The sequence below is a fragment of the Sus scrofa genome, chromosome 9 (assembly GCF_054392235.1).
Source record: "Sus scrofa isolate SSC_HxYL_T2T_F1_AM1 chromosome 9, Sscrofa_HxYL_maternal_Yorkshire_Landrace_v2.0, whole genome shotgun sequence".
Taxonomy (NCBI): Eukaryota; Metazoa; Chordata; class Mammalia; order Artiodactyla; family Suidae; genus Sus; species Sus scrofa.
Window position 1 is genome coordinate 125,084,013 of NC_139391.1, and position 23,988 is coordinate 125,108,000.

Here is a 23,988-nt window from a genome sequence, read left to right on the forward strand (position 1 = left end):
TTCCAGTAATTATTGGTGAGCCCCTGGAAGTTTTAAGCAGGCTGTTTGTAATAGCATCAGTTCAACAGAGTGATTTAAGTGGGTTAGTTAAACAGTTGAAAACAGAGACCAGTTAGGAAGGCAAGAAATAAGACTCTGAATGAGGAAGTCACCACAAGTGAGAGAAAAGGTGACTCTGAGAAATATTAAAATTGAACTGATAGGACTTGGCAACTTTTCAGTGTGTGGGGATGGGGAAGGGGTGGGGGGAGGAATTTGGGGCCTTTGTGAATGACAAGAAGGATGATGAGATTCTAAACAGATAGAGACCACGGAGAAGTAGTGGGCTTGAAGATAAGAGAAATGATATTTCCACCTCACTTGGATTCATCTTGCAGTTCAAGTAGGAGATCCCAGGGTTCTAGTTAGGAAATCCCAAGACATCTGTTAGCTGGCTGTTGGAAATGTAGGACTCTTACTTACGAAGAGGGAATCAGTGAAACCACAAGATCACCAGAGGAGGAAGAGAGTAGGGCCAAAGACAGATATCACAGTGCACCTAGTTTATGACGGAGGAGGAAGCACACATGCAAAAAAAAAAAAAGAAAAGAAAAAAGAAAACCAGGAACATACTGAACCTTAGAAACCAAGAGGAAAAAAGTATCACTAGAATGACAGACTGAAGAAAGTAAAGATTAAAAAGAAAACACGGCTATTGCACTTGGCAACTTAAAGATGACTAGTAATGACTGGCATGGCTCTGAGGAGGACAGAGCCAGGTCGCACAAGTTGAAAAGGGAATAATGGTAAAAACTGCTTTGTTTACATGTCTTGGACTCACTGTAGTAGCAATTAATTCCTGCTCTGGAGGAGGAAATTTTTATCTCCTCCTGTTTCCTCTCTTATTTTTTTCTTTTCTCTAAGCCATGTGTTTTCGTTTAAGATCTAATGGGAATCTATAAGGAGGAGAGTGAAAAAGGAATTTTTTTTAACATTAGGAAAGGAACAGAATCATGGTCTCACATGAAGAGCTTACTCCAGTCGTCTCATAAATTATATCTCATGGTTTAATGGTTTGTACCGCCTTGTAAAATGCAAGGATGACGCATCTCAAACAGTATTCTCTCTTCTGGGAGGGTAAAAGGGTAAATATTTGTTGACCACCTACTTCTTACAAATCAGATATTCATATTCTGCCACTCAAGGTGCTAAACAGGATTTCCAAGTGAAATCATTTCTGAAATGAAAAGGAGAGACAAGTCCTTTGGTAGGACAGTTAATAATTAAATAGCTGATGGGTTCAATGAGACATGAAAATTACTGCAGTGAGCAGAGGGAGGAATTGACATGACCCCACAAAGATCTCTATTATGTTTGTAACCCAAGAGCAAGGGCCAGGGTGGTGGAAATGGCTGCTGCTTCCAAGAGCACAAACAGAATTAATTGGTCAACTTCTTCAGGACAGAAATTCTACTGTCTTCTTCCCACCTAAATCCCCATATTTCTAGTTAGCCTTAACATCCTAGACTCTCAGTCGCTGATTTTTCGCCTGCATTTTATTTTTATGACAGAAATTCTGTTTTGAAATTAGTTTACTGAATGCCTTAGCACCAGTGTAAATGCAGACTTATTTTATATAGGTCAAAATAGTAATAAGTGATTTTCCATTAGTAACCCTGAAGAACTGCAAAATGTTCAGTTGCCCGAGAAAGATTCAGTTGCTTTCATCATATGATACTGTACTTGCTATGGCAGCAGCCTCTTAAGAATACAGTTGAGAAAGATTTCATGATAAGTTTTAAATACAAAGACTTCCACAGGGAAGTCTTAATAAACCAAAAAAGAAAATTAATAAGTACAACTGAGCACTCAATAAAGTTTTGTTGTATTTCATACACTTTGGGCCAAAAGAAAAAAAAAAGAAAAAAAAGTGAATGTTACTTCCAGATTGCCTGAAGAATTCTCAGAGAAAATTGAGTTAAAAGTTGCCAATCTAATAAGAGAATATCTCTACCTGCTTCTTAGCCTGTCTTCATTTATCTTGATTGAAAACATTGCTGTTTGTAGCACAGACTCTGCCTCAGATAGACTTAAATCTCCCGCCTGTTAACCCCTTTTCCATTTCTGGTGGAAGTCACATTGCCTGTTGGTATTCTGTGACACACAGGAAACACCGTCTTCTGTGACATACAGAAAAGAAGCCCCTTGAACGACCTGATTTCCATCCTTGGTGACGCAGGCAGATTTCCTTTTAGCAAATTTTTTTAACAGATTTCTATTTAGCAAAAATATGTCCATATCTATTGGCTTATTTCTCTACATGAAATTTGGATGCTAGCTGGTAAAGAGTTAATGATTTACATAGAAAACACACCATAGAACATTCTAGGCACAAACTCGCACTTAAACAACACGTTGAGCACCCATCCTCTTTGGCCATGATCTCTTTTTCAAAGGCGAAAGAGCAGACATGAAGGGATTATTAACTCTGTCTCAGTAACGTGTGATTAGCTAAGAAGCTTCTAGGGGCACCTTCCAATGTGGTCCTTTCCACACTGTCAGACATAGGTTGTAGCCTCAAAAGTGAAAAGGATTTTCTCAATTTTGGAGGATTTTAATTATGTCAAAATCAGTTTTAAAAAACTTTAGAGGAGTTCCTGTTGTGGCTCAGTGGTTAATGAACCTGACTGGCACCTGTGAGGATGAGGGTTTGATCCCTGGCCTCCCTCAGTGGGTTAAGGATCTGGCATTGCCATGAGCTGCGATGTAGGTCACAGACACAGCTCAGATCCTACATTGCTGTGCCTGTGGTGTAGGCTGGCAGCTGTAGCTGCAATTCAACCCCTAGCCTGGGAACCTCCATATGCCCCAGGTACGGCGCTAAAAAGCAAAAAAAAAAAAAAAGAAACTTTAGACAGTTAATATATTTCTAGACCCTTGAATTATTTATTTCGTTCTTGACGAGTAAAAGAAAAATATTCTCAAAATTCATGAGTTCATATTAATAGTAGTATTGTTTCCCTTGAATAGATTTAACTCACTAAACCAGGTATTTATGATATAAATTTAGAGGTGGATCGATTTTTACCTGAAGTATTTGACATTGATGACTTAGTTTTGTATCTAGGTACTCTTTCAATGAGGTAAATTGTTTGGAAGCCCATAGCATAGAAGACATTGAGAACATGTTGAATAGAAAGCATTTGGAGTGAATAAGCAATGAGATCCTGCTCTAGAGCCCAGGGACTGTATCTAGTCACTTATGATGGAGCATGATGGAGGATAATGTGAGAAAAAGAATGTATACATATGTGTGTGTGTGACTGGGTCACTTTGCTGTACAGTAGAAACTGACAGAACACTGTAAACCAACTATAATGGAAAAAAAGAAATCTTATGAGAATTGGTAAACATTTTTAAAAGCCTTTTAATGATGTTGGTCATTTCACTTTATGAAAAGTTACTTTAAAGTAACAGTTTGTACATAATAATACCTACTGTATGGAGCCCTACTAAGTACCATGCACCATACTGGATCCTTTTCATGCAATATTTCAGATCCTCACCCAAACTCCACAAGACTGGAGCTATTAGTGCTGTTTTCTAAACAAGACAGCTGAGGCTTGGACTAATTAGGTGACTTTTCAAGGCTCCACATTCCATTAAGTGGTGAGTCCGGGATTTGACCTGAGACTCTGTCTGTGCACCAACTTAGATTCCTGTTTTCCAAGCATCTTTCCTACAAATAATCCCTTCCCATCCTCTACCATAGCCATTTTTTAAATCTTTTATTTAACTTAATACTAATCATTTTGGTAGAAAATGCTCTTCAATATCGCTGCTCTACTTTTTGTGGAAATTATTGTTCACTTTCATGAAATCTCTTAACTTTTGTGAACCTCAGCTTATACTGGCAGATTTAAAGGGAGCTTTGAAAGATCTCCTCTTCTTTCATAAAGACCTATAAAAACCAAAAGAGTACATACTATCATCTCTGGCAAATAATCATTAAGCCCCTGCCATGCTTTGGAAACTATACAATAGGCTTGGGATTAGAACATGAATAGAAGAACCATGTCCCTGACCTCTAACGGTATTGATCCTAAAGATGAGACAGATGTGTGAACAAGCACTAAACAGTGTGAAACGTGGAGCAGAACATATACAAGGTGCAGTGCGTAGTGGAGGATAAACAGGTGAAGTAAGGATTTGTTCTTTCAGGAAATATTGGGCCTGTCTCTACAAAGGATATGTGAACAGGGCTTCCGAGTTAAATTTGTTTGGGGAAACGTATACAGATTATATAAAGAGATGCTCTGCTTTGTGCCATGCTAAAAGACTATCCCCATTACAGGAGGTAGGCCTGGAAGACCCTTGAATCTGTGTTTGGCACTAATGTTACCACTTAACAGCGTAGGTGGGCTATTTATTCAGATATGGGCTATTTATTCTTCTAAAATGGCAACAACGTTAGTCATCCTGGTAGAGAGGCCTTATAATAAATAATGAGTTCCTGCTAATTAAATATATTTGTGGCTTCAGATAAAAGATGTAAGCTGTAGCATCGTTTAAAGTAGTATCGTTATTCTTTTCATAAATACCACGGTAATCATGTTAATGACTACGGTTTTTCCACTTCCAGAGTAAGGAAGATAAACATGACATATGGGAGGTAGTTACTCGAGTTCCAAGTCAGTAACCCTCTATGAAGAGTCTTTTGTGCCCTCCGTGTCAGACGTCAGAAAGAATTCCCCATTATACATTTTAGTACAGAAGCCCTAAATTCTATTCCGTTCAGGAAGGCGCTATTTATAGTTACACTCTTCATCATCTTCTCTTTCTTCTCTTTTCACATAGGGGAGTTCATCAAAGCTCTGTATGAGTCAGATGAGAACTGCGAAGTGGATCCCAGCAAATGTTCTTCCAGTGAACTGATAGACCATCAGAGCAACCTGAAAATGTGCTGTGAGCTGGCTTTCTGCAAGATCATCAACTCCTACTGGTGAGCTGGTGCCAGCGCTTCATTCTCTGCTTATGGAATTTAAATTTTTCCATGTAAAAGTGATCACAGTGTTAACTGTTATTTCCTATCCAAAGGAAGGACTTAGAGGAAAAACAGCAAGTTTCCCTAATTACAATTTTGCCTAAAATCTAAGCCTCCATTGTAAGCAGAAGGACCTCAGCGCTGCCTGTCTACCTAAGTCTAATGTTTCCCCGGAATATGAGCACTGTATCCTCTAACACCAAAAATATTTTAAGGACTTTTAAACATACTTGCTAGCGTCAAACAGAGGCACTAATGATTTTTGATAATGACACCAGCCCCAGCACTCGGTGAGGTTTTGGAAGATTTTTGATAAGCAGTCTTTAGAGAGAATATTATGATGAACTCTAGTAAACTAGTTAGTTTAGTCAGGAGCCCCAGGCCATCTTCCCACTTTGTAAAACTAAATTGGCACTAATTCCCGAGTTTTGTAGCTTTGCGTTTCCGCTTTTCCACCTGGGTGTCTGGGAATTTTCCACCGTCTCTCAGCCATGCATCAGGCAGAGGTCTCTGTTAGACCTTCCTCTCAGCCCGGCTCTGTTGGGCCAGAGTGGGATCACCTCTGCTTCCTTGGGTTATGATGCTTTTGAATTTAGAGGTTTGGGTCTTTCTTCCTTCGCCAGTGTTTTCCCTCGCGAGTTGAAAGAAGTGTTTGCATCGTGGAAGCAGCAGTGCCTGAACCGCGGCAAGCAGGACATCAGCGAGCGGCTCATCAGTGCCTCGTTGTTCCTCCGTTTCCTGTGCCCGGCCATCATGTCTCCCAGCCTCTTCAACCTAATGCAGGAGTATCCTGATGACCGCACGTCTCGGACTCTAACGCTCATTGCCAAGGTCATCCAGAACCTGGCCAACTTTGCCAAGTAGGTGGAGCTGCCATAACCACTTAAAAAAATTGTTTAAAAAACAAGTACATGAGGAGTTCCCATCGTGGCTCAGCGGAAACAAATCTGACTAGTATCCACGAGGACACAGGTTCGACCCCTGGCCTCACTCAGTGGGTCAAGGATCCGGCGTTGCCATGAGCTGTGGTGTAGGTTGCAGATGTAGCTCAGATCTGGCATTGCTGCGGCTGCGGCGTAGGCCAGAGGCTACAGCTCCAATATGGCCCCCATTCTGGGAACTTCTATATGCCGAGACTGTGGCCCTTAAAAAAAAGAAAAACAGGTACACGAGGCCTGAAATCTAAAATTCGGATAGGAGTGGGGAGCCTCATCACTTGTGTTACATGATTTTCATTGTGATGTTATTAAAAAGAGCTAAAAAAAAAAATGGAATTAGTTTGAATATTCACTTTGTAGAGGAATGGTAAAGTAGCCTATGCATTCAGTGGAGTATGTTCAGCCACTGCAAATTGTGTTTACCAAAAACCAATAATATGGAAAATGATTAAGATATAATTAAATTAAAATTAAATAAATGAAGCTATATTAAAATAAAAAGTGCTATTAAAAACTTCAGCTAGGAGTTCCTCTTGTGGCTCAGTGGAAATGAATCCCTCTAGTATGCAGGTTCAGTCCCTGGCCTCGCTCGGTGGGTTAAGGATCTGGCATTGCCGGGAGCTGTGTTGTAGGTCGCAGACTCGGCTCAGATTCTGCATTGTTGTGGCTGTGGTGTAGACTGGCAGCTGTAGCTCCTATTTGACCCCTAGCCTGGGAACTTCCATATGCTCCAAGTGCAGCCCTAAAAGGCAAAAAAAAAAAAAAAAAAAAAAAAAAACATTTCAGCCAAGTAAGGTCCTGCTGTATAGCACAGTTGTGATGGAACATGATGGAAGATATTATGAGAAAAAGATAGGATACCAAATGGTGCATGAGCTTTTATCCCAGCAATATGAAAACACACAAACCCAGGATAAGGAAGTTGGGAAGGACAGTCAGAGGAAATGCTCTGGTTACATTATCTAAGACAGTTGGCCTGGCCCCTCAAAAAAAGCCGGTGTCAGGAAAAATGGAAAAGATGGCTGGGGGACTATCTTGGATTAAAAGAGACTAAATGCAGTGCTTGAATCTTAATTGGATCTGAATTGGAAAAAAAAATTATAAAAATCATTTTGGGGACAGTTGGCAAGATTTAAGTATGAGCTATATATAAGATAATTTAAAATACTATCTTTTAAAAGTTTCAGTGGTTTAGGTAAGAGTTATTTCTTATTCTGGAGAAATAGTGCTAATATACTAAGAGGTCATGTCTGTAACAGTTTAAAATGGTTCGACACTTAGAATAGATTTACAAGGAGATCCTGCTGAATAGCATTGAGAACTATGTCTAGATACTCATGTTGCAACAGAAGAAAGGGTGGGTAAAAAATCTAATTGTAATGTATACGTGTAAGGATAACCTGACCCCCTTGCTGTACAGTGGGAAAATTAAAAAAATATATTAAAAAAATAAAATAAAATAAAATGGTTCGATATTTTTAAAAAGTACATATATATAGAAAGAGAGTGAAAAACAAACTTGGCAAAATATAAACAGTTGGTTAATATCGGTGAATGGCCTAAGAGTATGTGTTGTATGTTCTTTAAACTTTTCTGTAAGCTTAAACTTTATCAAACGGAAGTTAGTAGAAAGCAATTGGGGGAAAAATCCACTGAACTGTAAACTACCACTTATTTGGGTGGTAAAGTGGATACACTCATCCTTTTTTCTTTCACTTTTTCTTGTTTTCAAATTGTTCTTCAGTTTGTATAATTTTTATCAATTATTAAAAACAGTTTTAAGAAATCGCTGAGAAGCAGTCCACACTGTGATCGCAAAATTGATCACAGATTTATTCAATAATGAAGCTTAAGGACAACTTTCTAGTAGAAATATTTTGAAGGAAAAAATTATAACTTCAATGAGACAGATTGTTTTCTGGCATAAATAGTGGCTTTTTAGAAGTGCACCATTTGAACTCTGTGTGCCCTGTGTATGGAAATATACATGTTTACCCATATTTGAGCTAGTTCTTTTAAAAATTGTTTTTAGTTTCATTTGGAACCTATTTTTTGGACTTAAGCTAGGCTTGGAAGATAGCTAGAACCTAGCCAGACAGTCAAAGAAGAGAAGCTCTTCTCCAGTAGAAATAAATATGAACACAAAAGCTTGGAGAAGAGAAAGGGTACAATATATTCAGAAGACTTTGAGGAAACCAGTGATATTGAAGGTTTATACTGATGAGGATCATTTATACTGGCTTTAAATAACAGGGGGAAAAAAAAGTGTTTTGTCTCTACCCTACCTTTGAATAGAAAGCTATTCAAAGATTTTTGAGGAGTTCCCGTCGTGGCGCAGTGGTTAACGAATCCGACTAGGAACCATGAGGTTGCGGGTTCCATCCCTGCCCTTGCTCAGTGCGTTAAGGATCCGGCATTGCCATGAGCTGTGGTGTAGGTTGCAGACGCGGCTCGGATCCCGCGTTGCTGTGGCTCTGGCGTAGGCCGGTGGCTACAGCTCTGATTCGACCTCTAGCCTGGGAGCATATGCTGCGGGAGCAGCCGAAGAAATAGCAAAAAAAAGACTAAATAAATAAATAAATAAATAAAGGTAAAAAATGTTCTATTACTAAAAAAAAAAAAAAAAGATTTTGAGTATTAATGTAATATTAGCAAAGTATGTTTTAGTGTTTGTCACTTACAGATAATAAACAGAGTAGTCACTTAGCTCCCCCCCCCAAAAAAAAAGTATAGCTCTCTGTAAAGTCAATTCAGAATGATCACATCTCTTGTCTTGAATGTGTTCCTTCTCATTTTCTCTCCCTCTACTTCAGATTTGGTAACAAAGAGGAATACATGGCATTCATGAATGATTTTTTAGAATACGAATGGGGCGGAATGAAGCGCTTTCTTTTGGAGATCTCTAATCCAGACACCATCTCAAACACCCCAGGCTTTGATGGCTATATCGATCTGGGTCGAGAGCTTTCAGTTTTGCACTCCTTACTGTGGGAAGTAGTTTCCCAACTTGATAAGGTAAAGTAAGCTGGATGGGTAATGGGAGATGGGAGGCAGAGAATCCTAACGTACCTGAAATCTGGAGAGTATCCGACCGCACTCATGCTGTCTGCTGGTCAAAAGGAGAGTCTGGGAGGAAATGGTTATCATTTCTGAGTAAAATATATGTCCTACAAACCAGGAAATTCTAGAAAGCCACAAAATGATTAACACATATTTTAAGTAGTTACCCGAATTAATGTGGTATATATTTCTGTAAAGAAATACAAGTATGTGTGTGTGTATTTGCCTAGAAACTGATATCAAATCTTCATATGTGCAGCCTTATTTATGTAGAGTAGAATGAGCTGAAATCTCATATAGTAGTTTCTTAACAGTGTGGATTAAGGAAAATACTGAGGCAGTTGTGTTAAGTAACTCACCCATGAGATTTATTTTCATCATGTTAAGTCAAAGGGTTTAATATAACTGTCAGTACTATAGAGTTAATGGAATCTGAAAATCCTGATGTTTTCTTTTCCTCTGCAGATGTGAATTAAGGATGTAGAAAACAATGATGATTCCTAATCGTTTTATTTTTTAACCACATGCTAAGAATTTTATTGTCTGTCATCTTGATAACTAAATGTATACCATACCAATCATTTTCTTCCTTCTGGAATTTTGGAAAAAGGAATAGAGTTTGCTGTAAAAAACTGTCTAACAGCTTTTGGCCAGGTTTACCACAATAATTATGTATTCATGTTTTTGTTTACTACAGGTACCTTATAAATATCTGTGGTGGTATGTTAGAATAACTTCAAAAGACAAAGTTATTTTTTCTGGGATAAGACTTTGTTTTCCTCCATTTTCCTATTATCTTTAAAAGTATCGCACCAATAAAATGGTGTGGGAGGGAGTAAAACCTATTAACAAAGACCATTTTCCTGAGGAACTGTAACTGGTAGGGTGGCCATCCACCATCAGTTAGGCTTAGGGTTAGGGCAAGGCTACTGCAAACATTTGTAAAATAGTACATTATTTCTTCTCTTCAAGGACCCCTTCACTTTTAGGAAAGCTATCTAGGGAGTCCCCACTGTGGCACAGTAGGGTTAAGAACCTGACTGCAGTGACTTGGGTCACGTGGAGGCGCAGGTTCAATCCCTAGCCCAGCACAGTGGAGTATAGGATGCATATATGCTATAGCTGTGGCGCTGGTCACAGCTGCAGCTAGGATTCAGTCCCTGACCTGGAAATTTCCATATGCCATGGGTGTGGCCTAAGTTAAGAATGAAAAGAAAAGAAATGCTAGCTAGATTTAAGTTGCAGCTATGCTGAGGCTAAGTTCCTTTCATATGAATCATGGCTCAAAAGGATCAAGCAAGTGAAGACATTTTTCGCATGGCTTTTGTACTCATTTGAGAGGGTAGAAGAGTCTACCCGTTGTTAAGAAGACAGTGAAAACCCAGAGGCAGCCGTGTAAAGTGGCCTGATGGTTGAGGGTTCCCATAAGACCCCACGAGAATAAGAATTCCCCAAAGGAAAAAAATGATTGAGCTGCAGATAAAGCAAAACATAAAACGTTATTCTTCACTGAATGACTGCATCAGTGCGATGCAGAGACAGTTATCTTGTGAAATCAACCTGGTTTTTTCAGGGTCAAGGTCTTTTTAACAGGCTTTGCTGTGCAAACACATTTTCTCCTTTTAAATCTCTGTTTGGTCCTGGGAACCAGAGATACATCTAGACATATCTCATAACGTTTGCCTGATTTTAATGTTAAAAAAAAAAAATTGTCTTACTGATTGAAACTCAGTTGGAAATAGATCAGGATTCCCAAGATTAAATGGGCTAGCGGATGGCAATATCAACTGTGTGCCCTGCGGTGTTCTGAACCCTGAATGCGACACCTTCTTGTATGTTGGCATGCATTTCTTTCCTCACACAATCCCTTTTCTTTGGAAGTTTCATCACATTAGCCAATCCTCTGGTCTTCAAGTCCTTTTTGGTTAGAAGGTGTTTCGTTCCTCCCCTGCCTTCCCCCACCTGGATCTACCAGCCTCCCAAAGATTTAGTTTGCTTTGCATGCCTATTTTAGTTGGAATGGCAATAGTTTGGTTGTTTTGAGCATGTCTTTTAATTTTTATTTGCATAATCCTAATTTCTGTTTCCTTTCTTTCCTCAATGTCTGCTGCATCTTGTTTCGCCTCCTCCATCCATCTCGACGCCATGGTTCTGCTGCTCCATAACAATGCATTATGAACCTGCCACTCCCATATGCAAACACCTACCCTTCCCTCCAACCTACACCCCTCCATCAATGGGCATCGCTGTCCCCAAAACAATCTGTGGTGGATATCGCAATGCTTATTATCCAATTAGGGTGAAAATTCCTTCCTACAGGCGACCGTGGCAAAATTGGGACCTCTCCCTCGTGTTCTTGCTGATATTACCAAATCTCTGACTAATCCCACACCAATACAGCAGCAACTGAGACGCTTCACTGAGCATAGCTCCAGTCCAAATGTCAGTGGAAGCCTCTCCTCCGGGCTGCAGAAAATATTTGAAGACCCTACTGACAGGTACGAAACAGAGAATTTGACCTGCTTCACTCAGAGGGAGATGTTTAGAGATTGGGCAAAAATCTATTTAACTTGTTAAATCTCCAACTTGAAGGTCATGAGCAGTTGGAAAGAATCATCTGACCTGAGATAAACCCAACTGTTTGTCATAGTAATACACATGACCTAGGATACTTATTTTCTAGAACAATATTGTAAAGTTGTAATACATTCGACAATTTAAAAAAAAAAACTATATTGTGCTTCATAGAAGACTAAGGGTTCTGTGAAATTGGTGTTTTCACATATTGTGGCACCCAAACCCTGGAGAACCCCAGTTGAAATCCTTTTAGAGCTGGCTGTGTCAGCTGGGCAGGTGGATGCAGTGTCAATGCTTAGACTTTGTTCTCTGTGTTGGCAAGACTTGTGCCATTAGCAGAGACTCTGGCTGTGCACTCAGGGCTTCTCCTCTTGAAGGTTTGGACAAAACCAATTAACTATGCATTGGGATACCTTGGGAGGTTTAAAACCTAACTAGGAAATGATTGGAATTCTAGTCAAAATCAAAGACAGGGATGGAGGGTTATACACGGTTTTATTCTCCATCTGGATAAATGGGTAAAAACTAAAAATGTTCGATTTTGTTCTAAGAATTGTAATGATGAAATCTGAGTTCAGAAACCAGGGTAAAAGTATCCACATTGGGCCTGTGAGCCTTCCGAAGAATTCACATGCCTGAGTTGAAGAATGTTAACTCTGTTGAATTTGCTTTCAAGAGTAGTAATTCATGCTCCTTTCCTTTGGCACAGTGATTTGCACAAACTAAAATCTCCAAGCCAGGACAACACAGACAGCTATTTCAGAGGGAAAACGCTGTTGCTGGTTCAGCAAGCCTCCTCCCAGAGCATGACTTACTCTGAAAAGGACGAGAAGGAAAGTAGCCTTCCTAATGGCCGGAGCATCTCCCTCATGGACCTCCAGGACACGCACGCCGCCCAGGTGGAGCATGCGTCTGTCATGCTTGATGTGCCTATGCTCTTGACTGGGAGCCAGCTCTCCATCACCCAGGTGGCCAGCATCAAGCAACTGCGGGAGACTCAGAGCACTCCCCAGAGTGCACCCCAAGTGCGAAGGCCCCTGCACCCAGCCTTGAACCAGCCAGGCAGCCTCCAGCCCTTGTCATTCCAGAACCCTGTCTATCACCTCAATAACCCAATTCCAGCCATGCCAAAGGCCTCTGTGGATTCCAGTTTGGAGAACCTCAGCACTGCCAGTTCCAGGAGCCAAAGTAACAGTGAAGACTTCAAGCTCAGTGGGCCCAGCAACAGCAGCATGGAGGATTTCACCAAACGTAGCACTCAGAGCGAGGACTTCTCCAGGCGGCACACGGTGCCAGACAGGCACATACCTCTTGCTCTGCCGCGGCAGAACAGCACGGGGCAGGCCCAGATCCGTAAAATGGACCAGGCTGGGCTGGGTGCCCGAGCCAAAGCCCCGCCGTCCCTGCCGCACAGCGCTTCCTTACGTAGCACAGGGAGCATGTCAGTGGCATCTGCGGCCCTGGTGGCCGAACCTGTGCAGAATGGGAGCCGGTCCCGGCAGCAGTCCTCTTCCTCCCGAGAGAGCCCTGTTCCCAAAGTGAGAGCCATCCAGAGGCAGCAGACCCAGCAGGTAGGTGTGCATGCCGAGGGGCTGCCTGCTCCTTGGCCAGCTGTTTCCTAGGTTCTCTGTATATCCTCATTGGGAAAGCGGGCTGCTAATAGGGTTTCTACTTAAGACTAGCTTTCTGCAACTGTTTTCCTTCTCATGGAAAGAGGAAAGTGCTGGGGGCTTCTGGCTGGGCGGGGCAGCCAAAGGTAGCTTGACTCCTTACCCTTAGGAGACTCCAACAGCCACACAGGGCGCCCTTTCCGTCAAGTGGCAGAGCCAGCACCTCATTTTGCACTGAGATCTGTGATGTTGAGTGAACAGTTAGACACTTAAACTATGACATCCACAGGCCAAATTAACTAGGATGTATTTTGGGAATCAGGATATTAATCCTCCTTAATTTTTTTTTCTTAAGTTTCCAGAATAAAGTTTTACATTCTGAGCCAAGAGTTTAATGTAACTGCTCCCTACTCCATCCCCCACCTCCCTTTGGTAATAGCAAGTCCCATGTGCCTTTTCCTGGAAATAGGAAAATAACAACGCAACACCTGCGGAGGCAAGATAAAGGGGAGAGGTAAAAAGAAACACAAGTGGTTGACAAGTATTCTCTGAACAGTTGCAGATCTCTTATAGTTCTGTTTACGTGGACCAGCCCAGCTGGTATCATTCCTAATCTTAGTAGAAGATGATCAGACCTTTTCTTCACAAATAAAAAGGTTTTCCAGGAATTTAATCATTTCTTGCATATTGCATTTGGAGGCACCGATACATATTTTGCTCTTACAGTAAACTAATAGGAGTTCCCGTCGTGGCTCAGTGGTTAATGAACCTGGACTAGGAACCGAACTAGGTTTATGGGTTCGATCCCTGGCCTTGCTCAGTGGGTTAAGGATCCGGCGTTGCCGTGAGCGTGGTGTAGGTTGCAGACATGGCTCAGATCCCACATTGCTGTGGCTCTGGCGTAGGCCGGCAGCTACAGCTCCGATCCAGCCCCTAGCCTGGAAACCTCCATATGCCGCAGGAGCCGCCCTAGAAAAGGCAAAAAGACAAATGAAATAAAATAAAATAATAACCTTAGGAATGGCATATGTTACACGTCTTACTTTCATCTAAAAAAAATTTCTCCTAAAAAAAGCTTTGTTGAATGCTTTAATCATACTTTGTATGTATTAGGGAGCTTTGTGATTCCAAGAGTTCTGTACCAAATCCTCTTCCAGCAGAGTTACTGGTCAGAGGAGACTGTAATGAAACAACAGTGAGTCTCTTTAATATGCTTGTATTTTTATAGGCAGGTGTTTATACTGATTTGGTTGCTTCTGCCTGCATTCTGCTGTTATCAGAGCCCTTGCCCTACTTCGATAATTATTGCTTTTTTTAAAAAATTAGAACATTTACAGAATCTTTGGATACAGAAGTAGAAAAAGAGATGAAAAACAAACTGATTCTGGTCCGACTTCCTGAGCAAAAACCTCCTAGTTGGTCAGTTCTTTCCTGAAAAATAAACTTTTTCCTCAATATTAAATTTTTCATTTTTGTTATATCTCCCAAAATATCACCAGTTTATTTGATTTAATAAGCATGTTCACTTAAAGAAAAGGAAAAAATTGTATTACATTAATTTATATGAGTATATTATATGTTTTCTTTTTCTTTAAATGAAAGTTTTTTAGATATAAAGGATGTATTAGGAGGCTATCAGTCCTTGGCACCTTGTAGTGAATTAGTTTCCACACATTACTTCTTATGGCAGCTTCTAGCTGAGATCAACCACTTTCAGAGAGTTCAGGTGTTTATTGAGAAGAGAAAAGAAAAATAAGTAATTTTAGGGATGGACTGCTGTGGGGAGGCACATCTCTGCATGGGGGCTTAGTGCAGCGCAAAGGCTCTCAGACAAGGAGTAGAGAGGACTGGCAGACTGGCAGAGGGGGCAGGACAGGGGACAGCAACTTTCACCTACTTAGGCCCAGTCCTGGATGGAAAAATACAGTGTTACATAGAGTCCTCTATTCCCAGGGTCCTGACTGATTTTTGATAAACATTATAAATGAAATAGGCTTTTGTGTGATCATTTGAAACCACTTGTCATCTATAATATTCGTGCTATAGGAAAACATAGCACCTGTCATATAAGCACTGCATGTTTCTGTGGGTGAATAGAAAGCCGTCTGGATGGCTAGAAGGTAGGAACTGCGCATGGTCTCCAAACAACTAATTAAAATACTTTTGTGCCACAACCATTGGTAAGTTTGGGAATGTCTGTATTATATTGGCATGAAGTGGGGCATAGCCATGGTGAGATGTCCCAGCACAGCTTTCAGTAGTCAGTTTTGTTTGTGCCTTTGCTGGTCCTGCCACTGTCATATCAGTTAAACCGTAAATCACTGTATTTTGATTGTTCAAGTTTCTGTTTTTTCTACACTGGCTTTTTCTATGCAGATGGTTTATTCTTTCAAACTCATGTTGTTAATATTTTTTATTCCTTTTTCTTTTTTGATTGCTTTTTTCGTTTCACTCCCATGAAACCTCTGATGTTCTATATAATCAGCACATTTTTTACCTAAATTCTCAACATATTTTAATTGCAGATTATGTTGGGGAATTCTTCTGTCCTCAAAACTGGAGGATTTCTTTGTGGGGACTGTTCTGTAGGCATCTATAATTATTGGAGGCTTTGTCCCATGCAAATTCCACTTGTATCTTAGCACAAAGGAGCAGCCCTTGTGGGCAGTGTAACTAGCCTCAGTCTTCTCCGTCTACTGAGTCGGAAGGGAATAAAATCCTAGTGGAACAATCTACAGAGAAGGAATTTTTTTTTAGGAAACTGTCTTTAATTTTTTTCACCCTTTTCACCTCTGTTTGGATTTCTTTTTCTCGTTTTCCTCTTTGTTTTGTTTTTTTGTGTATCATATACTCAGTACACGTAGTAGACTTTATTTACAATGTGTGAGTTGTACAGATATAGCATGTTACCTAACCTTAGAAATTCAAATTTGAAGAGGCTTTTTAAATAGGTATTTGCCTGTCAGAATGATGCTGAAGTTTTCACACTTGGATTTATTGAACCCTCTCTTGATCAGCCTCTTCAAGGCTTCTCAGAGTTGACTTTCTAATTTAGGCAGCTCTTTCTTTGGTGTTAAGAGCAGAAATGTTACTCCTCTATAGGAACCTGACTATTTCAGACTGTGGAGAAGCTGAAAGCAGCAAGTATTATTTACAACTAGTAAATACCAACAGAGAACAGGGAACCAGCCTGTTCTCAGTTGTCCTCAGCATAGTCAGGCTATCAGTGAAACGGCTGTCTCAGGCCTTTTTGCCCTAAAGCATTATTATTTTTTCCAGAGAAACCCCTATCCAAGATTATCTCAAAGGGGAGATATTCTTGTAGGAATCCCTGCTTCTTTTCGTCTTTTTCATCCTTTATTTTCTTTACTGATCCACTGTTGAAAGTCAGTGAATAAAATGTGCTTCCTAAGGCTATAGCTAAGCAAGATGGGATCCGAATCACTTATCAACTCCTTTCCTTTTCCTTTTTTTTTTTTTTTTTGTCTTTTTAGGGCTGCATTCACAGCATATGGAGGTTCCAATGCTAGAGGTCAAATCGGAGCTGTAGCCACTGGCCCATGCCACAGCCACAGCAACACCAGATCTGAGCCACATCTACAACCTACACCACAACTCATGGCAACGCCAGGTCCTTAATCCACTGAGCAAGGCCAGGGATCGAACCTGTGTCCTCATGGATACTAGTCAGATTCGATTTCCTGAGCCATGACGGGAACTCCCTCAACTCCCTTTCTTAATTTCTTTGACTATAAACTAGAGATAATAAATTTTGCTTATAAAGGAGATGGAACACTAAAGAAAAGCCTTTGATGTACTTCCAAAGGATCAGAGGAAAAACATAGGGTATCCTTCTCTTAGTAATGAATTATACTTTGGTAATGAATTCTAAAGAGAAACCAAAGTATTAATAAACACATAATATTCTATTAAGCATCTATTGTGCAGTGAGATAGTCACTATCATTCAAAAAAAAAAAAAAAAAAACCCACGAAACTCTGATATATAGTGCCATGTTCCAAGGGTTGACAATTTAATTAGGAAAAAAGCACTCATACGACCAGTAAATTAAGTGTAAAAGACAGTACACTATGCTTTCATGTGAAGCATATAATACAATAAAAAGTAATTTTGAGGGAGTTCCTGTGTGACTCTGCGGGTTACTGACATTGTGTCTGTAAGAATGCGGATTCGATCCCTGGCCTTGCTCAGTGGGTTAAGGATCCAGAGTTGCCACAAGCCACAGCCTAGTCACAGATGTGGTTCGGAGCCAGTGTTGCTGTGGCTATGGCGCAGGCCAGCAGCTGCAGCTCCAATTCAACCCCTAGCTGGAGAACTTCCATATGCATGGTTATAGCCATAAAAAGAAGAAAAAAATAATGATAATTTTTGAAATAAAAATCACCTCTGTATCTTTCCAGCGTAAGTTATTTCTAATTTGTCCAGTATTACTTTTATGTTCTTTATAATTATAGAAAGTTTTTATTACAAATACAAGGAATAGTTATATTAATCTGATTTTTTTTTTTAAACTTATTGACTACCTGACATATGCCATACAGAGTGCCAGGTTACATTAGGCAGTAGTAAAAAAAAACAGTTTCAACCAGAAAATAGGAGTAGACTGGAAAGCCCAGTTCCCATTGTATACGCTGTCATAAATCGCTGGACATTGGTAGTCCTTCTGAAGTCCTCCCACTAGCAGCAGTGAAATAAACCAACTCTTGTTTTTATAGCTTCTCACTTAATAGTTAAAGCCTAGATTACCTAAGGAGTTGTTTTTAATTTGCTTTTCAGGGCTAAGATCTCTCCTTACTATGTTCTTAGGAGTGCTGTTAGATCGTAATGCATATATTGGCACTCAATAAATGGTTACTCATAACACATCACCGGGAAAGAGAATTCTTTCAAGCAGCATTCTGTTAACTATACAGCAGAAAGCTATTGAATAGCTTCCTTGAAGTTATAAATTCCAAACGGTGAAGTTACTCATTTTAGCAGCTACTTTTCTCAAGCAGCAATTGAATAGAAAATCCGGGTTTCACAGAAAAGCAGCTTTCCTGTGCCCTATGTGGTAAAGTGGTAAGATTCTACGTTGAAAAGACATTTAACTCCTTTAAGTATAGACTTCCTATTGATTTTTTAAGACTCAGAACCGCAACATTTTGCCTCTCAGGTGTACATATATCAAATAAAAACCTAAACCCCCATTAAACCATTTTTCTCTTCCAATACTAAAGCCATTTATTGCTCTCTGCTTTCAAAATCTGGTAGGGAGAGAGTGTCTGCGTGTGTGTGTGTGAAGTACCTGGTAGTTTACAAACTGTTTTTACACGCTATCTAGTTTGTTTCTCATAGTAACGTTTGAAGTAGGTAATTATTATTTATTTATTTATTTATTTCGTCTTTTTAGGGCCACACCCGCAGCATATGGAGGTTCCCAGGCTAGGGTCTAATCAGAGCTGTAGCCACCGGCCTACACCACAGCCACAGCAACGCCAGATCTGAGCCACATCTGCGACCTACACCTCAGCTCAGGGCAACGCTGGATCCTTAACCCACTGAGTGAGGCCAGAGATCAAACTTGTATCCCCATGGATGCTCTTCAGATTCATTTCTGCTGAGCCACAGCAGGAACTCCTCATCTTTTCTAATATAAATGGTACCATATCACATAGATGAGTGTTCTCAAGGTGTGATACTAAAAATCATTCAAGTATGCAAGATATTTACTTAATCTTATTATTTTAACACTATTAATGTAAAATATGTTTATAAATATATGTTTTTTTCTGAAAATATTGCTTAGCATAAGGAATTTGCTGAGAAAGTTTATTTTAAAGAGATAATAAATAGAATATCAGTGCTAACATGGTTATGACAAAAATAATGAGAGTGATACGCAAGTGAACGAAGTAGTAGGAAACACACCTACCATAGTGGAGATGAAAGTAGATGTTTAAGAACTGAGGGTACTGAAGTTTAAGACATGGTTGGGTTTTTTTGGCTTTATTTATTTTTTTTAGGGCCACACCCATGGCATATGGAGGGTCCAATCAGAGCTGTTGCTGCCGGCCTACATCACAGCCACAGTAAGGCCACATTGAAGTCATGTCTGCAGCCTACACCGCAGCAACCTTAATCCACTGAGCAAGGCCAGGGAACGAACCCACATCCTCATGGATACTAGTTGTGTTCGTTAACCACTGAGCCACAACGGGAACTCCCCAAGACGTGTTTCTTGACACAGTGGAGAAAATGGCTTCAAAGGAGGAATTTCTGAAAGTTCATTCATAATTGCTGGGTTTTGCCTCAGGCATGAAACCATTTTTTATTGATACATATCTATAATCTGTTTGTAAATCAGCCAAACCAAGTTCTTCTGTTCACACCTTTTAGGAAATATCCTCATATTACTTCTGTATGTTTTTGTTTGTTAGGTTTTGGTTTTGGTTTTTTTGCTTTTTAGGGCTGCACTTGCGACACATGAAAGTTCCCAGGCTAGGAGTCGAATAGGAGCTACAGCTGCCGGCCTGCACCACAGCCACAGCAACGTGGCATCCAAGCCATGCCTGCGACCTATACCACAGCTCACAGCATTGCCGGATCCTTAACCCACTGAGAGAGGCCAGGGATCGAATCCACAACCTCATGGTTCCTAGTCGGCTTCGTTAACCACTGAGCCCCAACGGGAACTCCCTGTATGAGTATTTTTAAAGTCTCTTCCAAATAGCCTGTTTGTCTCTGCAACCAATTTTTTTCATCTAGTTTTTCTAACTACCCCTTAAAATACACCTTCTTTTAAAATATCTGCATATTTAGAGTTTAGCCAGATTTTCTTCCAGAATGATATAAATATGCTTAAGGTATATAGCTCTGCATGGGAAAGAAAATTTCTTTCCTATTCTGAGATGCTAGAGTATTGATCCTCAAAATGGAAATTCATTTTAATTATAAAAAGACTAACTCACATAAAATGCTTTGTTCTGCCTGTCTTCTCTCTCTCAGGAGGGCTAAAGAAAATGAATTTGTTGTCAACTTCCAGCATTGTTTATGGAGAAAGCACTAATATTCAGTAGCCTAATATGAATTATTATGTCTAGTGCCAGTTTTCAAAGCATAAGTACTGTAATGCCGTCTAAGCTCTGTAGTTCTCTGGAGTTTCCAAAGAACTTTAACATATGTTATATTATTCAGTCCTTAGAATTCCCTGTGAGATGATCAGGGTGGGGGTGTTAGTGACGGTGGTGGTATCCCAACTCAGTAGGTTTGGAAAAAAGTATTGAAGAGATTAAGTGGCAATGTAAGTGGCACAGTTGCTACTCAAGGCCAGGTTTCTTTTTTTTTTTTTTTTCCTTAACATTTTATTTTTATTTTCTTGAAATGCAGTTGATTTACAGTGCTATTTTAATTTCTACTGTACAGAAAAGTGATTCAGTTATATATACATTCTTCTTCAAATTTTCAGTATCACAGGATATTGAACATAGTTCCCTGTGCTGTATGGTTGGACCGAGTTGTTTATCCATCCTGCATGGAATAGTATGCATCTGTTAATCCCAAACTCCTTACCTCCCCCCATGCCACCGCCTTGGCAATCACAAGTTTGTTCTCTATGTCTGTGAGTCTTTTTCTGTTTTGTAGATAAGTTCGTTTGTGTTGCATTTTAGTATCCACATATAAGTTATATTGTGTGGTATTTGTCTTTCTCTTTCTGACTTACTCCACTTAGTGTGATGATCTCTAGGTCCATCCATGTTGCTGCAAATGGTGTTATTTCATTCTTTTTTATGGCTTTTTTTTTCCATTGTATGTATATAACCCATCTTCTTTATTCCTTCCACTGTCGATGACAGTTAGGTTGTTTCCTTGTCTTGGCTGTTATAGATAGTGCTGCCGTGAACATTGGGGTGCATGTATCTTTACAAATTAGAGTATTGTCTGGTATGCCCAAGACTGGGATTGCCAGATCATATAGTACTTTTATGCTTAGTTTTTTGAGAAACCTCCATACTGTTTTCCATCGTGGCTGTACCAGTCTGCATTCCTACCAGCAGTGTAGGAGGGTTCCCTCCTTTTCCCCACACCCTCTCTAACATTTGTTATTTGTAGACTTTAATGATGACCATTCTGACTTGTGTGAAGTTACGTCATTGTAGTTTTGATGTGCACTTCTCTAATAGCAGTGGTGAGCATCTTTGCATGTGCCTATTAAGACCAAAAGTCTTTTTTTTTTTTTTTTTTTTTTTTTGGTCGCCCTACAGCATATGGAGTTCCCAGGCCAGGAATTAGATCCAAGTTGAGCCGCAGTTGCAACCTATGACACAGCTGTGGCACAGTGATCAAACTTGCATCCTGGCACTTCAGAGATGTTGAGGTACAGCAGGAACTCCAAGGCCAGAATTCTTATCGCTGTACATCTGTACGGGAAGAGGGCAGTTTACTAAGTAGCCTAATTGGTAGAACTGTCCTTTAGACTTGTTGGTATCTATTGTTTTGATCTGTGTTTATTCATTGTTTTGACGCTGTATTTATTCATCAAGGAACTTTCTTGGTACAATGCAGACTGCTGAGTGATCCCAACCCATCAGCAAATCAATGCATTGTAAAAATGACCACTATCAGTTTTTTTTTCTTTCCCTAAATGGTTGATAGGAAATTTAAGAATTTGGCATTCTGATATATAAATGGGTACCTTGTGAGTTGTTTAGCATTAATCAGTTCCTTGGTTCCTTGGCATTTGTGGTTAAGCAGATGTTTCCTTATCTGAGCAATCAACCATCAAGTTCTGCTTTCTTTCTTTCATTCTGTCATCATCGTGATTTCATTAGGTAGTGATCTAATGAAACCACTAGACTAATAAACAATTTTAAGGCCTTGGCTTTCCCTCATTGGAGAGGAAAAAAAAAAAGTCAAGTTCTATTTACAGCATTTTCAAATATTTTACTATTTTACAAATGGGTATTCTCTCCCCCTAGCCCTGGCAGTAATAAAATATTATTTAGAACTGAGAGCATTTATCAGAAAACAGGGATCACGTTCTGTCTTCCAAGAATAGCTCTCTTTTGAATCATAACTAGTGGATGGGCTCTCTTGGGAGATGCTAATAAATATTTCTTATGCAGGTTCAGTCACCCGTGGACTCTGCCACAATGTCCCCAGTGGAAAGGACAGCAGCCTGGGTTCTGAACAATGGACAGTATGAAGAGGATGTGGAAGAAAGTGAGCAAAATCAAGATGAGGCCAAGCACGCTGAGAAGGTAGAGCCTAGTCTGTCTTTATTGACCGATTGCCCCCACAGTGATAGGCCACCCAAAGGGTCATCGAATCAAGAAGAGGACCTCCCCAGCCTCAGCTCCTCCTCTTATATTAACCCTTATGTACATGTCTGTGTATAATAATTCAGTAATGTCTGTGTGTGAAAATATGTGGAAATGTCCATCGAGCTGGGGTGAGGGGATTAGCTATAATTTTTTTTTAAATATGGGTTGCCTTAATTTGGAGAATATTCTGCTATTTATTTCTCATCATTTTAGGTGAACATTTAGTGTTTCTATAAACTAACAAGGTCAAAATTACCCTTGGATTAGATTTCCTTATCTTCGTAATGATTTTATAACTTATGTATCTTTGTAGTGATTTTGTCTTTTTTTAAACCTTCTCTGGATAAAGAACTTGTAACTCTATAGATAATGTTTTTAAGATATTAACCAAGAAAAAAAAAGTCACTAACTGTCTATTGCATCAGTTTTATTAAGAAAGTTGACATAAAGAAAAAAGGATTATCAAACAAGAACCTTGACGTCATGTGTGGCAATGTCTCGTTTAATTAACAGCCAGACAACTGGCTTCTGTTTACTTATCCATATGATCCTAAACCATGCTTATTGATGCAGTCTGCCTCTTCAAACTATTGTAAGAACTATCATCTTTGACCTTCTGGATGAATAAGCATAGTTTGGAACCATGACGCTGGATAAGCAAAAACTTAATTTTCTGATTATCAATTAAATGGGATATTATGTGAAAATCCATTGCATTTTGCAGTGCAGCTATGATGTAGATTTATCATTAATTACTAATGAACTTAAGTAGACCATCTATAAGAAAGCTTAATGCATCTCACCTAGAAATGTGACATTCCAATTACTGAAACTCTACCATAGCAACTTCAGTTAGAAGAAAGGGCTGTGTAACCAATCAAATTATATAACGCTTTGGTAAGAATTTATTAAATAAAGCTTTAGTTTATATAAATTTATGTAAAGCTTTAGTAAGAGAAGTGATATATGTGTTCCAACAAGCAGAACCAAATTGGACAGATGAACCATATCATGAAAATGGGCTAAGAAGTTCTCTTGTGGTGCAGTGGGTTAAGGATCCAGTGTTGTCATTGCAGCAGCTTGGGTTGCTGCTGTAGCAAGTGTTCCATCCCTGGCCCTGGAACTTGCACATGCAGTAGATGTGACCAAAAAAAGAAAAAAGAAAAAAATATGTATATATATATTGGCCAAGAGGCAATCAGCCCATTAATCAGCCCCAGGAGATATGTAGGCCTTTTGCTTAGAGCCTGTGACTTGAATATTGTGCACTTTTGTAAATGGAGAGAAAGCAGCAGTAGTCTACCCTGCCATAAAATTCTCTTTATTGATTTAGTTGCTTAACATTATAGGAATGCAGCTTGCTCTCTAAAGGGCTGATTCTAGCAGGGTGAAACGATGGCATTCTGATGAGCCGTGTCAGAGATCCCACAGTACAGGGGATGATGCAGAAATCTTTC

At 39.8% G+C, this 23,988-nt stretch overlaps 1 protein-coding gene and 1 long non-coding RNA gene across 25 annotated transcripts in view; one reads left to right on the plus strand and one right to left on the minus strand.

The window, feature by feature from the left end:
* Positions 1–23,988, plus strand: part of RASAL2 (RAS protein activator like 2) — a 388,065-nt gene that overhangs the window by 350,253 nt on the left and 13,824 nt on the right. For 13 of the 24 annotated variants that reach the window (XM_084977751.1, XM_021063720.2, XM_021063719.2 and 10 more), the window contains 6 exons: positions 4,837–4,981; positions 5,647–5,883; positions 8,775–8,976; positions 11,341–11,519; positions 12,308–13,169; positions 22,334–22,468. In XM_084977751.1, the coding sequence (XP_084833877.1) occupies positions 4,837–4,981; positions 5,647–5,883; positions 8,775–8,976; positions 11,341–11,519; positions 12,308–13,169; positions 22,334–22,468 (1,760 nt within the window). Of the gene's footprint in view, positions 1–4,836; positions 4,982–5,646; positions 5,884–8,774; positions 8,977–11,319; positions 11,520–12,307; positions 13,170–22,333; positions 22,469–23,988 lie in introns of all 24 variants that reach the window. The other 11 variants (XM_021063713.2, XM_084977749.1, XM_084977748.1 and 8 more) reach the window with 1 other exon arrangement.
* LOC146400155 (uncharacterized) lies at positions 18,636–23,700 on the minus strand. The gene is made up of 2 exons (XR_014816330.1): positions 19,828–23,700; positions 18,636–18,769 (listed from the first exon to the last, which is right to left on the minus strand). It is a non-coding gene; the product is annotated as an uncharacterized LOC146400155 (long non-coding RNA).